Below are 16,088 nucleotides of genomic sequence, written 5' to 3'. Positions count from 1 at the left end.
ATTAGACAAGAAAAAGAAATCTAAGCGGCACCTGGCAGGCTAGGAAGCCTGTCTCTCCCTCTCCCTCTGCCTGCCACTCCCCCTGCTTCTGCTCACTCTCTCTCTGTTAAATAAATAAAATCTTAAAAAAAGAAAAGAAAAAGAAATTTTAAAACACGCAAATTGAAAAGAAGTAAAACTATTTGCAGATGACATGATCTTTTATGTAGAAAGACCTAAAGATTAAAAAAAAAAACTGAGTTAATAAATGAATTCAGTAAAGTTGCAGGATGTGATTTTGAATTTCACATTCAAAAGCCAGATCTGATTTCAACACTCAAAAAACACAGTTCCTTTTCTCCTCATTAGCAGTGAACAATCAAAAAGGGAATTAAGGAAACAATTCCATTCAATAGCATCCAAAAGAATATAATGCTTAGAAATAAATTTAACCAAGGAGGCAAAAGAAGACACTGAAAACTATAAAACACTGCTGATAAAAAAAAAATTAAAGGAAACAAAAACAAATGGAAAGACACCCCATGTTCATGGATTGGAAGAATTAATATTGTTAAGACAACAATGTTATACAAAGCAATCTATAAATTCAATGTAATCCCAATCAAAAGCCTAATGCTGTTTTTTTGCAAAAATGGTAAAACCAAACCTAAAAGTCAAGGGAAACTAAATAGCTAAAGCAGTCTTTAAAAAACAAGAACAAAGTTTGAGGAGTCATACTTCTCAATTTCAAAACTACTACAAAGATAGAGTAATCAAAATAGTATGGGACTTGTATAAGGGCAGACAAAAAAGAATAGAATAAAGAGTCCAAAAATACACCTCTACATCTATGGCAAATTGATTTTCAACAAGGATACCAAGACCTTTCAATGGGGAAAGAACAATCTCTTCAACAAATGGTGCCCAGAAAACTGGATATCCACATGCAAAAAGAATTAAACTGCACATTACTTTACTTACACCCTATACAAAACTTAACTCAAAATGAATCAAAGACTTACAGAGATAACACCATGACATTATTAGACGAAAACAGGACAAATCTTCATTACCTTGGCTTTGGCAATGGTTTCTTATGATACCAAAAATATAGGCAAGAAAAAATGTATTTGTTGGACTTTATCAAAATTAAAAGTGTTTGTGCATTAAAGAACGCTATCAAGATGAGTGAAGATAACCCACAGAATGGGAGAAAATATCTGCAAATATTCTATCTGATAAGGGATTAATAGTCACAATATATAAAGAATTCCTACAACTCAACAACAAAAGACAACCCATTTTTTAATGGGCAAAGGACTTAAATAGACATTTCTTAAAATAAATATACAAATGCCCAATAATATGGAAATATGCTAAACATTACTATTAGGGAAATGAAAATCCAAACTATAATGGAATACCATACTTCATACTTACTAGGATATCTATAATAAAAAAACACACAATCACACACAGAAAATAACGAGTATTGGTGGGAATGTGGAGAAGCTGGAATCCTTCTACAGGAGCATAAAATGGTTCAATCTAGGTACAGTTTGGTACTTCCTCTAAAAGTTAAATACAGAATTAGCATATGACACAGAAATTCCACTCCTAGGTAACCTCCAAAATTAAAACAGGGACTCAGTTACTTGTAAGCCAATATTTATAGCATTTTTCACCATAATCAAAAAGTAGAAACAACCCAAGTGTCCATCAGCCACAAAAAGGAATGAAGTTCTGATACATGCTACAACATGGATGGACCTTGAACATATTATGCTAAATGTAATAAGCCAAGCACCAAAGTACAAATTTACAATTCCACTTCTCTGAAATACCTAGGAAAGGCAAATTTATATTTGATTAGAAATCAAGAAACCAAAAAGTAGATTAGAGGTTCCTAGGAGCTGGGGAAGTAGGCATGAGGAGGTTACTGCTTAATGGGAACAGTTTTAGTTTGAGTTGATGAAAAAGATTTGGAAATGGACAGTAGTAATGGCTGCACATAATTAATGCCACTCAGTGATACACTCAAAGTAGTTAAAATGACAAATTTTATGTTTTGTATAGGTATTTTATAACAACAACAAAGGAAAACTGGAGTCCAGGAAATAGGTGATCTAACGCCAGGGGAAAAAAGCTCACAGGATGATGACAGAGAGAAGTTTCAGGACAAGAGCAGCAGCAGAATAGTAAGAAAATAGAGTGCTCTGGAAGTGGCAGTGTCAGAAGGAAAATAACAGATCTGAGGTAGGATTTGTGGAATTGACATCATCTTGAGAATCAGCCTGGGGCTTAAGTGTATCACATTAGTATGTCTTGCATATTGTTTCTTACTCACATCAGCTTCAATCAAGATTTAAGAACTGTATTAACTGATTCTTTTGTCCACCTCAAAAACTATTTCAAAAACCATGCAAGACACAAAGGAAGCACAGTTCTTATGCATATGCAGTTGACACACTTACTGAGACAATCCAACTAGTTAGTAATCATGGGATGCCCAGAAAGGATAAAAATAATCAAAACATCTAGGCTTCATTAACAGGGATGACTGCTTTGTTCTTAGCATTATAAATTCAAAAGGAAAGATGAAAAGTGCTTTTTTAGAAAGCAATCTGAAATATTTTACACCTATTCCCTAAAGAGGTTCAGAAACTTCCTTGAAGTACTCCACTTATAATATTTCTTATGTAATATATTGTGAAAAACTCTCTAAAAATTATAAACAGGGTCCAAAAATAGAATTACTCTCAACAGAAGGTAACATGTCAAGTGACACATGCTACGATATTTCAAGATTCTGTAAACTTACCTGTTTAGACATATTTTCTGAAAATTTTGCCGATTTTTCTTTTAAAAATGTGACAAGGTCTTTATAAATTTCACTTTTTCTCTCATAATTAATTTCCCCCTCATCTTCTGTTTTGCCCTTTGGAAGAAAAAGTTTGGTGCCATTATTAATGTAGTAGCATTTGAACCTGATCAATACATCACAACCCAAGGCCACATATTGTTTTCTTCTCTCGAGGATCCATGTGGCAGTTTTTATACATCAAAAATACGGGCAAAATTCTTCCCTCTTAAAGTTATCCATTTGTCCGTCCATCCACTCATCCACCCATCCATCATCCATCCATTATGCTTTTACTGAGTACCTCCTATATGCATGTAGGGCATTTTGCTAGTTAGCAAAGAATGGAGAGCTTCCTTCCCTCTGCACTCCTCTAATGCAAAAAAACAAAACACACACATAAAAAAAAAAAACATTATGACTTCAAGAGACTCTGATGAAGTCATAAAAGGTCCCAAGATTAGAATGCCACCACAGAAAAGCTTGTTTCCATTTGTCACACTCTGTTCTTGTTCTGTGTGTAATGAGGTTGCTATGGGATTATTTTCTAGAGTTACAACCTCCATGTAAGCACCTGACACTCCAACCTTTGTCTCCATACTTCTTTCTTTTTGTCTCTTTCCTTTGCTCACCTATCCTAATAGAAAAGATTTGGCTCTGCCTTAACCAAATGTATATATAGAAACCCATAGTGTGCTTTTTATATATACGTAACCACACACATACACAAAACATCATATACACCCATATAACTCAGGCGTGCCATGCATTTTGTTGTAATTATTGAATACTCTCATGTTCCTTATCTTTCATTCTTGAAATTGAGAGGAACACTTAGATATTTCCATATCAAATAAAGGTATACGTAGATCAGTAGCCCTTGATAGAAACAAAGTGTCCTTGCCCCACTCTAGAAGGTCAAAGTCTCTTATTTTCTGATTGGAAATTTCACTTTCTTAGAGTATCAAAACAAACCAAAGGCTAAATCATATTTAGCTCATCTCCCCCCTCTGTGCAGATATAATCTGAGAAGATCATGCTGAGAAGAAATGCACCATAAGGCAAGTCAGATGAGATGCTTGCTGGTCATCAAGAAAGTGACACTCACATTTTGAAGCCAATCCAAACCAAGAGGTGGCAATTCTCCCAACAGTCCCCTGTGATGAGGAATCCCCACTAAGGATTTAGGTTCTCCCTGCAGATATTGCCTGTGAGGCCCCACATTACATTGAAGACACCAAGGGCAGGGTTGCCAAGGGGAAAGCTGACCTCCTAGTAAGTTCAGTGAACAGGTATGAGACAAAAAATAAAATGTGTTCATGTGGAAGATTCAGAAGGCCACCACCCTGCTTAGTGCTCAGGGGTGGGAATCTGGAATGCTGTGTTTCTCCCTTGTCAGCTTCAGTCAGCTTCAGTTAGCAGCAAGTAAAAGGAAGACTGTAAAGCTGGAGGAGGGAGAAAGGGACTGCTCCCAGCTCCTTGTTCCCTGTCCCTAGCAGTGAACCCTGGCAGTGGCAGCTGCTTCCAGTAGCAACAGTTGGTTCCAGTTCCCAAGGGTTTTTCCCTATGTTCCCAGAACCTGGTTTATTACACCTCCTTAGAATCCCATTACAAACCAACCAGGTCTCCCTCTTCCAAGGTCTGGGTCTCAGCTCTGCTGGTTCTGCAAAGATCCTCTCCTCTGAGCTCCTGAGGTACCAGCTCCTGGGCATTGTACTCCTCTGACATCTGGGTGCCAGTTTCATGAGACCCCCTGTGCTCCAGCATAGCCTGGAAGCGACCATTCCTCAGAGATATGGATCCCAGCTCTGTGGGAGTCCCCTCTCTGAACTCCTAAGGGACCATAATCAATGTAAGCAGGGTCCCCTCCTCAGAGATCTAAGTCCCAGCTCTGCAAGGACATCTTCTGAGACCCTAAGGAACCAGCACAGCCTGATGGTGCTCCCTCCCCAGACACATGGGTCCCAGCTTCTTGGGGGTGCTTCCTCCAAGCTCCCACATTTTAATTCCTTCCCTTTGTCCTCTCAATGCTTAGGGCAAAAGCTATAGTTACTGCTTCTGTGTTACCTCAGCCGCCTCTTATTTGCCCGAATACTTGTATAGTTAATTAATTAATTAATCAGTGAACTGATCGTTACAGAGGTTTTCATTTTATAAAGTGGCGTGGGTCCCTTTGATGGTCATTTCTTAGAAGACTGATTTAATGACCTGCAATAGGGAACACCGAGGCTCATTCTGAAATGGTTTTGGATTTGCTCAGCAAACACATAGCAAAGGGATCTGCTTCAACCCAACAGAACAGAATCGCATTTTCTGTGGCCATCAGCATTCAGTCCTGGAGACATGCCTGCATTTACAGAGATGGAGACAAGCACCAAAGTCAACATGGTTCTTAAAAAATTACTTACACCATTTAAAAATACTCCTTCTGCACTACAAGTAACACACAGAGTTTCAACATCATGGGGTTTTACCAGCACGTAACAAATTTCCCCATGAATTTGTCTCCAAGGTGGGGCTCGACATCCATTTGAAAATTCATAATCTGAAACCAATTATCGATCAATTAAAAGGAGCTCTGAAAAATAAAATATGTTATCTTTAAAAAGAAATATATATGATTACAGTTTTTTTCAAATACTCAATCCTAATGTAGCTATTGAAGCATTTGGAAATAATAATTATTATACATAACACAAAGCAAATCTGAGAATAATAGAAACCTGAAGTATAGTCAATAGATTCCAAGACGGTTTGTTCTCCTTTTCCTGAGAAATGTTTCAGCAGTTCTATATCGTTCTTAACAGTTGTTGGGTTTAAACAGATTTGTCTGAAATGAATGATAAGAAATGCATTTTAACACTCTAAAAGAGAATCTCCAGAAAACAGATGAAAATACCCCATTTTAGCAAGGGGGGCTGGTGGGAGGGTGAATATCACTTTTTATAATTAAAATTGTAGTCAAATTATACAACAACAAAAATGTTGCAGTTAGTTTTAGCTATGTTATAGCCTTACAACACTGTCAAGACATCAAGAAACCAGTGATTCATATTCAATGCAACATTAAATAAACTCATTTAAAAATTCATTTCTTAGTGGTAATAGCATAATACTAGAAAAAAACTACAAAAATGAACAAGTTTTAAACCTTACAAAGTCTACATGATATTTGCATTACTATTTAACCATCTATCTAATTGTCTGAGGAGAGTGAAAATAACAAGGCCACTTCATGTCCTCAGAATCAGGTGAAACCCCATAGAAAGCTCTAGCAAAGCTAACAGCAAATCTTTACATTTTAGAATTAGAAATATCCATGCAATACCCTAAAATCTACTGTTAAATCAATAACAACTCCTATAATTTGTGCATGTTTAAAAAAATTCTGAAAGCATTTTTTGTAACTAACTTTTGGAGGTTTCTTTTTTCTAAAAGACTCACAATGAAATATGTTTTAGAGAATGATTCAGTAGGTGCAGATCCAGTTGCTTAAGCAGCATGCCAACATTCATCTTTATCTCACTTTCAGGATCTTCATCTTTGGTAATTTTATCAAGAATATTTACTGTGGATGTGTCTTCTTTCACCATGTTATATTCCAAACCCAGGATTTTTGTTACAGGATCTCTGTTAGCTGATCAAACAAGTAAATAAATAAAAATTATTGTCTTGTCTTCTGTTGTAAGAAAGATGATGACTAACAAGTCCTCTGAAGCCCACCCAAATGTGCTTCCTTCATTAAGCTTTCTCTCATGGACCCAATTTGAATTAATCTCAACTTCCCAGATCCTACTGTATTTAGGAACTTTCTTGTAGTCCTTGAGATACTCTACCTTGTACTGCAGTATCATCTATCTATATCATATCTCTAATAAGACAAAGAACAAGACATTCTTCTTTTTTCTTTTTTTTTTTAATTGACTGTAGGGCATTGTCCAGCATGGTCATTCAATTAATGTGTCCAGAATTGATTTGAAGATAGAGAAATACTGGTCTCCTTAGAAGAATCATCACTAGAACTGTGTGTGTGTGCATGTGTGTGTGTGTGTGTGTGTGTGTGTGTGTAACCACTGAGGCTTAGTGTTCACAAATGCTTTCTTTCCAAAACAGCATGGTTTTCTCAGTCTAAAGATCTACCACCAGTCTTTTCCACCTGTTCAAAGTGCTTATATTTTCAATGCCTTTTTATGTTCAAGTTGGAAAAACAAATCTGGCCAGTACTCACACACATACCAAAGTTACAGTGAAAAACTCCAATACTAATTCATGATCAAGGCTGACATAGGTGTGAAAGTAGACTCTAGAGATGGTGAAAACAGAATTTGGTGAAAGCCAAAGAACCATGTAGTTGCAAGTGAGGAAGAAGAGGGCAAAGCCTTATTTGGAAAGGAGAAATTTAAATAAGATGAAATATATATGTATTTGAACAAGGAAGGAGAAAAGGCCCATGGGACTAGTTCAGAAAGCTCAACCTGATTGAAATGAAGAGAAGCACAGTGATGGTATTAACTCTGCAGTGGGAAATGGACTCTGGCACCAGGAAATAGCAGAAAAGGCTTAGGGCTTCTTAGAAAAAAACACACGAGGGGAGGAGCAGGGAAAAGAGATCTAGGAATCATCTACTTTTTGAGCATCTCAATCATCCTTACAGCAGTCATCTCATTAAGACTCATGGAAAAAGGTATTATATGAATTCTGGGGAAAGACACAAACCTGCCCCCCAAACTGCCCTGCACCATGGAATCTGGACCCAAAACTAAGAGTTGTACCTAGAGCTCTTACAGAAAGGACAAAATGCAGCAAAGGATACACATTTAGCCAAACTAGATATATAGCAGCCAGTCTATGTATTAAGTTCATGCACTAAGTTGAAATTAATGCTATTACCAACCTCCTTGAATTCAACTTTACTCTTAAGATTTCATTCCTCCTCAGCAGGGTAGCTATGAGGTATAGATAGATAGCCTAATAATGAAGAGTAGGCAGGAGATAAGAAAAGGCTGCTGTCCTAAGGTTCACATCTTTTAAAAAAAAAAAAAAAGATTTTATTTATTTACTCATTCATTAGAGTCATAGGGAGAGAGGCAGAGACACAGGCAGAGGCAGAGGGAGAAGCAGGCTGCAGGCAAGTATGTGGGACTCGATCCCTGGTCTCCAAGATCCCACCCTGGGCTGAAGGCAGATGCTTAACCGCTGAGCCACTCAGGCATCTCATAAGGTTTACATCCTAAAGAATATTTTTTTAAAAGGCTCATCTTCCCACGTCATAGCAGTAGACACAGCAAAGAATGATTAGAGGCAAGACCAGGCACCTCATGCTTGAGTCCTTCTAGTCACATGATTCCAAACAGGCAAAACATGTATATGACACCATTATGTACTGTTAAGTATTTCTACTCATAAGAAAAATTCAGAAAACAATTGCTCCAGGCAATTGGTCACATTCTTTTTCACATGTTAGATGCTTAGACAATAATGAAAATCTACATCCTTAATGAAGAGGAAAACGTTTCCCATTGAGTGAATGTAACTACCTCCACAAAGCTATGCAACCTACAAAGGAACATTACTGAGACCAATGGAAAGTGAGATTACTCTGGGCTATCTTTGCTACATACATTTTAGAGGAAACCAAGCATCATCCGTCACAGCAGGCCTGAGGGTAGAGGGTGGATTTTGGTGCAGGCCCCACTAATCTGTCTTCTCTCCTGTGTAGACCTTAGAGGATACAAGCCTCTGGTCTTTCCAGAAGTGAGGAAGCCTCTCTTTAAACCACATGCTAAAATTAGAAATCTAGAAGCTTGCTATTGGTAAAGTATTGGGCCTTTCATTTTAAAGTAGAAACTTGATATGAGCATGACATTCAGCCAAGAAAAATGAATGACATTTTTACAAAGTCGAACATAGGACTTTTTGCCTTTTAGGTCACAGAACTTTTTTCAAGAGACTGGAACTCCCCCTCCCCCATGATTATGTTTCTAAAAGTTCAAGTCATAGACTGGAGCATAAATATCACCTTCGATACAAGCCTGTGCTTCCTTCAGCTTTCTGTCTTTGGCAATAAGCAGCAAACGTGACAGCTGCCCCAAGCTCCTGATCTTAATGTGTGGCACAGAGAGAAACAGCAAAGGCTGCCCATCTTTATCAACTTCTTCTGACTTGACTGTTGTTTCACTAGGAAATAAAATAAATAAATAAATAAATAAATAAATAAATAAATAAATAAATAAATAAATAAATAAAAGCTTAAGGTTACCTGGATGCTAGTGAAGTTAAACGTAAGACATTTTGACAAATCATCCCTCTGGCTCATTATAAAACACAAAATATAAGTACTTCTTGTTAAAAGCTCATGTCTTTTCCTCATTTGTCCACACTCAGATCCCTAAGTTCCCAGGCTCATTAGCAACCATAGTTAGCAACATGATATATCCAGGAAGAACATTTTAAGCCATGTCTTGAATACTTACATGAACTCAATCACAGTTTTTGGTTTTGTTTCTCTAACAATGTGTTGGACAACTTTAAAAAAATCACTGGTTCTACAGGACCATTCATGTTTTGGGGATTTCTAAAGTTATTTTATTTATAAAGTTTACACCACAGTAATTAGTGGTTAGAAATCTTCTTGGCTACTCTGTGTTTATGAACAAAAAGCTATAAAAAAGAGAAAGAGAGAGAGACAAACTAGGTTCCCTCTGTGGATTGTTTTCCCATTCCAAACCCCCTAATTTGGTTTACTTTAGGATAATAAGCAGTTTTTCTAAATGGACTTTTCCTGATCAGAAATTTCTGGGTCTCCTAGATTTGTCTTTCTGACCATTTTAATTATTTTTTTAGGTCAGCATTTAAGAAATATTAAGATGTTTTTACGGCAGTGATATTTCTATAGATTTCTACCACTTACAACATTAAGTAAGCTACCTAGGTTTTTATTAGATATGGATATCCCTGGAAAAACTGCTCTCCTCTTAAGACCTGATCTAACATATTTTAAATTGTAAGGCAGATAAACAGATGTGTATTGCCAGTTCATCAGAAAAAGTAAACCTGACAGACTCAGACTCAGATGTACTACCAGCACGATTTCACTAGAAAAGGAAGAAGATAGAGATCATGGAGGCAGACTAGTGGCTTGCCACGGATGTCCACATCCTAACACCCGAGGCCCACAAATGCCTTATCTTACATGGCAAGAGAGACCATGAAGGTGGATTAAGTTAAGGATCTTGAGATGGGAAGACTATTCTGAAATGTGCAGGAGGATCAAGTCAGAAAAGCCAACGTGACATGGAAACAGGTTCAGAGTAACACAGAGCCAGAAGCTACGGAATGTAGGTGGCCTCCAGAAACTGGAGAAGACAAGAATGGATCTTCCTTCAGCCCCCAGAAGGAACACAGCCCTGCCAATGCCTTGATTTTAACCCTACACACTTATTTTAGTCTTTTCACCTCCAGAACCCTAAGAAATTAAATCTGTATTATTTTAAGTCACTAAGTATGTGAAAATTTGTTACAGCAGCAATAGGAGGCTAACACAGGGACTTTTACCAGGCTTTCCCACTGTTCTTCCAGCAGTGACTTTCATAATAACTCACATAGTAAGTAACTTACATAGTAATTGTACACAGAAGGTACTCAATAAATAGAAGAAGAATAAATGAATAGAAGATTTCTAGGCTGACCAGTGATGTGTGTTGTATACAAAATGTGTGTTTTCTCTAAAATAAAGCTTTTGGAATAATGTCTTCAGGTTTGAGATTTCTTAAAGGTCTGTGCCGGGCTGGTCACATGTGCTAAGTGGATGATGACAAGACTAAGTTATAAGCCGACTGAATGCCAAGAATATCAAGCCACTGAACTTGAGAAGGTGAAACTCCTGGTAAGATATGGGAGAAGTCAAGGGCACAGGACACATATTTCATTGCTCCCACCAGTTGAAGCCTGTAACTCAGCAAAGCAGTAGGAACTAAATGCCAGCTCCAGGGAGGATGTGGAAGAGCAGGTTTGTTTCGGGGTTTGCAGTTTCTAATACTGAAAGAAAGAGATTTTGGAAAGAAAAAATACTATGCCCGTCTTGTGAGGTCAAGATAAATGTGCTGCAAATGAAATCCACTGACCTGATCAAAAGACTTTCAAACTGTAATTGTGGAAGGCAGCTGAAAATACTATAGCTTTATGCTATAAGGTGAGAGAGCAGGAAAATGTCACATTTATTTCATCCCCAGTGTCTAGTTTAGTGTCCAGAACATAGTAATTACTCAATAAATGAGCCTAAAAAGTAACAAGAGATATAAAGCTACAGTCACAAAACTAGTAAGTAATTCTCAGGAACAAAAAACAAAGAGCTCAAGTAACAAACGTTATGGCCATCGATTTTAATAGCATAACTTGGACATTTCACCAAAATATGGGGCACCCATGTGGCTCTGTTGGATAAGTGTCTGACTCTTGGTTTCTGATCAGGTCGTGATCTCAGGGTCATGAGATCAAGCCCTGGTTGAGCTCCACAGTCAGTGAGGCGTCTGCTTGTCCCTCTCCCTTTGTTCCCCCCCCCATCTGCTTGCTCGCTCTCTCTCTCAAATAAATAAAATCTTTTAGAAAAGAAGTTTTACCAAAACATAATAATTATCATCTCATAAAACAATACAATTTTAAGATCAGAGATCATGTAACTGATCCTTCATGACATTGATAAGAGAACTAGAACAAAAAGGTAAAAGGATCAAACAATGCCCATTACCAAGGAGTATTGGGAAGTCAACAATAAAAAAGATGCCTGTAGAGATTTACAAAAGAAAAAAGAAAACTAGGAATCAGAAAGGTATGAATTGTGAGGGCGGTGGGCAGGACAGGGGGAAGAGGGTCACTGCTCGGGGCTCAACTTCTCATCTACACAGCACTCCTACCAGGAGAGAATTTTGTCCCAACTCAGACATATCATTGAGACAGCAGAGAGACATTAGAAGCTAAAATATCACAGTATTAAAGCTGACATGAGTCAAAATCATAATTTTACCAAAAAAGAAAAGAACTGATAATAACATTGTCACTAAGTGATTCTGAACACTTATCCAGTCTCTATATTTCCTGAGCTACATTCTAATGAGTCAAAGCAACTGAGCTCTGTATACCACCACCATATGGTGTTAATCATTGAAGGGTGTCATTTGTCCTTAGCTTACAGTAGACTCAGGTTTCATTCTGGAGTGTTTTAGAAAGATTAGTTATCTCATTCTGTCTGATAAGAACAAAAGCAATTGAAAATGGTAATACAAGGAGACCTATGATTTACATTAGAATGAAAGTGGAGTTATTTTCCCCAAAACAATGAACACGGAAAGACGATGACCAGTGTTATTATAGAATGAAGGGTTGTACATTGGAAATGATTCTAAAAGAAAAGAGTAAGTCATCTAACATGTGGACAGTGCCATGCCTGTCTACTCAACAATGATCTGCACAAAAGAAGATGGGTGACGACATGTAAAACCTTTTTTCAGTGCATGATGAGCAGATCAGTTTCAATGTCAGATGTCTGTTAGCCTAATTCAGAAGAAGGCTGATCAATTTTTTAAGGACTGCCGCAAAGAGTACATTTGGAGATGTGCAACATCAAATAAGAAATGAGGCCTCAAGTGCGAATATAAAAGAGATCAACAAAAGAGGGGAGCTTACTTACTTCAACAGACTTTCCATGTAAATAAAACTGACTTGTTTTGGAACAAAAGGCTGAGAGAACATATAGTCCCAAGAGGAAGAAGAAATATCCTAAAACATCCAAGAATATTGTGGTTTGGTAGAAAGGCATCCAGAGGCTCCAAACTCAAAGCCTTTATGATGACTTAGGTATCCATATTTATGTGGACTTACAGAGCTGAATCCTATCTGAAAGGACAGCAGTACCCTCCACCCTTTAAATAAATGAATAAAAGGTGTCCTAAGGGCCAGCAGCCTAAGCAAGAACAGTGCATGTGAACAAAAGGGCAAAGAATGAGGTAGCCGGGACTCTTTTAATGGTACGTTCTTCCAGCCATTGAGGGCATCTCTGGTCTATATCATTTTTGTTATGTTGGTGGACACAGCATACCAAGTGGTTATGGGTTGCTGACAGTTCTTTGGTTTGGGGGGGGTGGGGGCAGAGCAAGGGGAGTGGTCAAGACTTGGATGTGTAAACATTTAGAATTTTCCATTACTACCAAAATCTCAGCTGTATCCTTTGCCTTCTTCAGGACTATCAGTACCTACCTGTTTTTTTTTTAATAAATTAATTTTTTTATTGGTGTTCAATTTACCAACATACAGAATAACACCCAGTGCTCATCCCGTCAAGTGCCCCCTTCAGTGCCCGTCACCCATTCACCCCCACCCCCGCCCTCCTCCCCTTCCACCACCCCTAGTTCGTTTCCCAGAGTTAGGAGTCTTTATGTTCTGTCTCCCTTTCTGATATTTCCCACACATTTATTCTCCCTTCCCTTATATTTCCTTTCACTATTATTTATATTCCCCAAATGAATGAGAACATACACTGTTCGTCCTTCTCCGATTGACTTACTTCACTCAGCCCTACCTGGTTTTCATCCAGCCACAATGGCATGGTTTCCTTCACCTACAACAAATGCTACTTTCAGACCCTCTTTTCCCTTCCGACATCAAAGATATCACCAATAAAAGTCAGAAATAAGAATAATGGATAGAAAAACTGGTCCAAGGAAAAGGTGTCCAGTAAATTTGACAGAAGGAAGACAATCAAGGGGTAGTTGGTTCAAAACATATATGGTGCCAAAATGTTGAGACTTCCTGCTTAAGAGGGACGGACCTCTATGCATAAAGACTGTATGCAAAAAAAAAAAAAACTGTATGCAGAGATATAAGAATGGAAATAGCGCAAAAAGCAATTGGATAAGGATAAAGAAAGAGAAACAGTGATATAATTGAGGTATGTGTAACAGCCCACCTAAGTAGGTTGCAGATATGGTCATGTTTGTCCTTGGAACACAAAATAAATAGAGGTAAGATACAATGACGCTCTTGATACTCTTATGACATCTGCTTTAAATCCATCTCTGTACTAAGTAGTTCATATGTTTTTGAACTATATGGTTTTGCAGATAAGTTCATCTTTCAAAGGTTAGGAAAAACAACATGTGACACTACACTGAACTTAAGTGGGAGCAATGAATAATGACAAGCACTTTGGGAGGAAGTCACCATAGGCAGAGTTAGAAATAAAATACAATTTTAGAAAAGGGCTTCAGGAAATTCAGAGAGAAGGTAGAGCATGACAACAGAACCAAACACTCCTGAAATAACAGTTCAAAAAAGGTTTTTCAGTACTAAAAATGAAATTCAGAGTTTCTTCTCACAAATAATCCCAAGGGGAAAAAGTGGAAAAGTCAAATAAGAAGATTTGACTGGTTAGTGACCTGTCTTTGATAATATCAGACTTTAAAAGTTCATATGCAAAATTAAGGAGGAACACAGTGGCAGAAAAGAGGATCCCGATGCCTGAAAGTGGAAAATAAACTGAAGCTGACCAAAACAACAAAAAAGATTTACATATGCAAATGTAAATTACTCCTATATAATTATGATTACATTTATATAAATACATATATATTTTTTACCTAAGCTCTCTAGAGCTAAGTTGACAGCTCCCTGCTTGAGGTAGAGGTAGGTTTTTCTTAAATCTCAGATTTGGAAGGTTCTCATTTGAGGACAATGCTAATTGTTAATTAGCCTCTCCCATATATTGAGGAAAATTTACCACTCCCCAGGAATTAATAGATTTTAATACCAGAAGGGATTTTGCCTATAGCAGAGGTCACAAAACCAATGCCTACTGACACCTGTAGGGTTGTATGGATGAGTGGAAAGCCCAAACATAAAGCAACAACAATTGTTGGAGTGTGGTGAACTCGAGAATGCATCCCCTATCAAAAGAAATTCAAATCAAAATTTAAAAATTAGGAGTGCCAGGGCACCTGGGTGGCTCAGTGGTTGAGCATCTGCCTTCAGCTCAGGTCATGATCCCAGGGTCCTGGGATTGAGTCGCACAACAGGCTCTCTGTAGGGAGCCTGCGTCTCCCTCTGCCTATATCTCTGCCTCTCTCTGTGTCTCTCATGAATAAATAAAATCTAGATAGATAGATAGATAGATAGATAGAAAGAAAGAAGAAGAAAGAAAGAAAGAAGAAAGAATTAGGGGCGCCTGGGTGGCTCAGTCGGTTAAGGGTCTGCCTTTGGCTCAAGTCATGATCTCAGGGTCCTGGGATGGAGCTCAGTGTCTGGCTGGCTCCCTACCCAGCCAGGAGTCTGCTTCTCCCTCTGCCCCTGCCCCTGGCCCTGCTCATCTCTCTCTCTCTCTCATAAATACATACATACATACATACATACATACATACATACATAATTTTGTTGTACTAAACAGAATGTTCCCAGATTTCAGCAGAGTGCCTCCTGATTGCAATTCCTGGGTCAGAATATTTCTGAGATTCACAGATGTTAAATTATTTGCCCAAAACCTACAACTCATTTATCAAAATATGTACAATAAAGACATTAAACTCTAGAAGCTCTTTAGCAGCTTACCTGACGATATATCCTGATTCAAATGCTGAGGGGTCCAAGTTTGTTTTCCATTCAAGTGGTTCTACAAAAACATATTTTGCCTCTTGAGGATGTTTGTAGATAAAACTCTCCACAAACATCATAATTTCTTTCAATATCACTTCATTCAGCGGAGTAATTTCCAGGGTTCTGGTCCCATATCCAGCAGCAGTCCACTGCGCAGACCTTGTCAGAGCCACCCCCATGCTCAGTCAATGCTCAGATCTGAGCTCACCACACACCCTGCATCGGAGCGGAAAGAGTTAGAAACACAGGATGGCAATCACCTTTTTCCTGGAACCGTTCTCACTTTCAAGCCTTTAAGCCATCCAACACATATTCTGCTTCTTAATCTTAGTGGTCAATTTTTTTTAATCATCAAATTGCTCCTTAATGCAACAGAAGTATTCATTTTTACTGGGCCAGCTCTAAGTAAAACTGACAGGCACTTGGATTTTCTAGTATCTATTTGCCCTAAGCAAATAGCTTTCTCATTTCCCTGGGTCTCAGAAAGAAAAGCTCAAATAACTGGGCAGAAAACAGAAACAGAAAACTCCCAACAGTGGAAGGAAGAGCTGGGGGAAGATGGCATCAAGGCCTTTGGTCCAACAGGTTTGCTGGAGCCAAAGGCTCTTCT

The 16,088-nt window shown here is 38.1% G+C and overlaps 1 protein-coding gene across 2 annotated transcripts in view; it reads right to left on the bottom strand.

Moving 5' to 3' along the window:
* ODAD2 (outer dynein arm docking complex subunit 2) overlaps positions 1-15,657 on the bottom strand; it is a 181,727-nt gene extending 166,070 nt beyond the window's left edge. For both annotated transcript variants that reach the window (XM_055334519.1, XM_055334518.1), the window contains exons 1-6: positions 15,434-15,657; positions 8,859-9,016; positions 6,284-6,476; positions 5,563-5,669; positions 5,248-5,384; positions 2,801-2,917 (exon numbers count right to left, since the gene is read on the bottom strand). In XM_055334519.1, coding sequence (XP_055190494.1) covers positions 2,801-2,917; positions 5,248-5,384; positions 5,563-5,669; positions 6,284-6,476; positions 8,859-9,016; positions 15,434-15,657 — 936 coding nt within the window. The remainder of the gene's footprint in view (positions 1-2,800; positions 2,918-5,247; positions 5,385-5,562; positions 5,670-6,283; positions 6,477-8,858; positions 9,017-15,433) is intronic.
* Between the last annotated feature and the right edge of the window lie 431 nt (positions 15,658-16,088).

This window comes from Nyctereutes procyonoides, unplaced genomic scaffold, assembly GCF_905146905.1.
Source record: "Nyctereutes procyonoides isolate TBG_1078 unplaced genomic scaffold, NYPRO_anot_genome, whole genome shotgun sequence".
NCBI lineage: Eukaryota > Metazoa > Chordata > Mammalia > Carnivora > Canidae > Nyctereutes > Nyctereutes procyonoides.
Note: the sequence above shows the minus strand (reverse complement) of the source record. Positions and strands in the feature narration are given on the sequence as shown.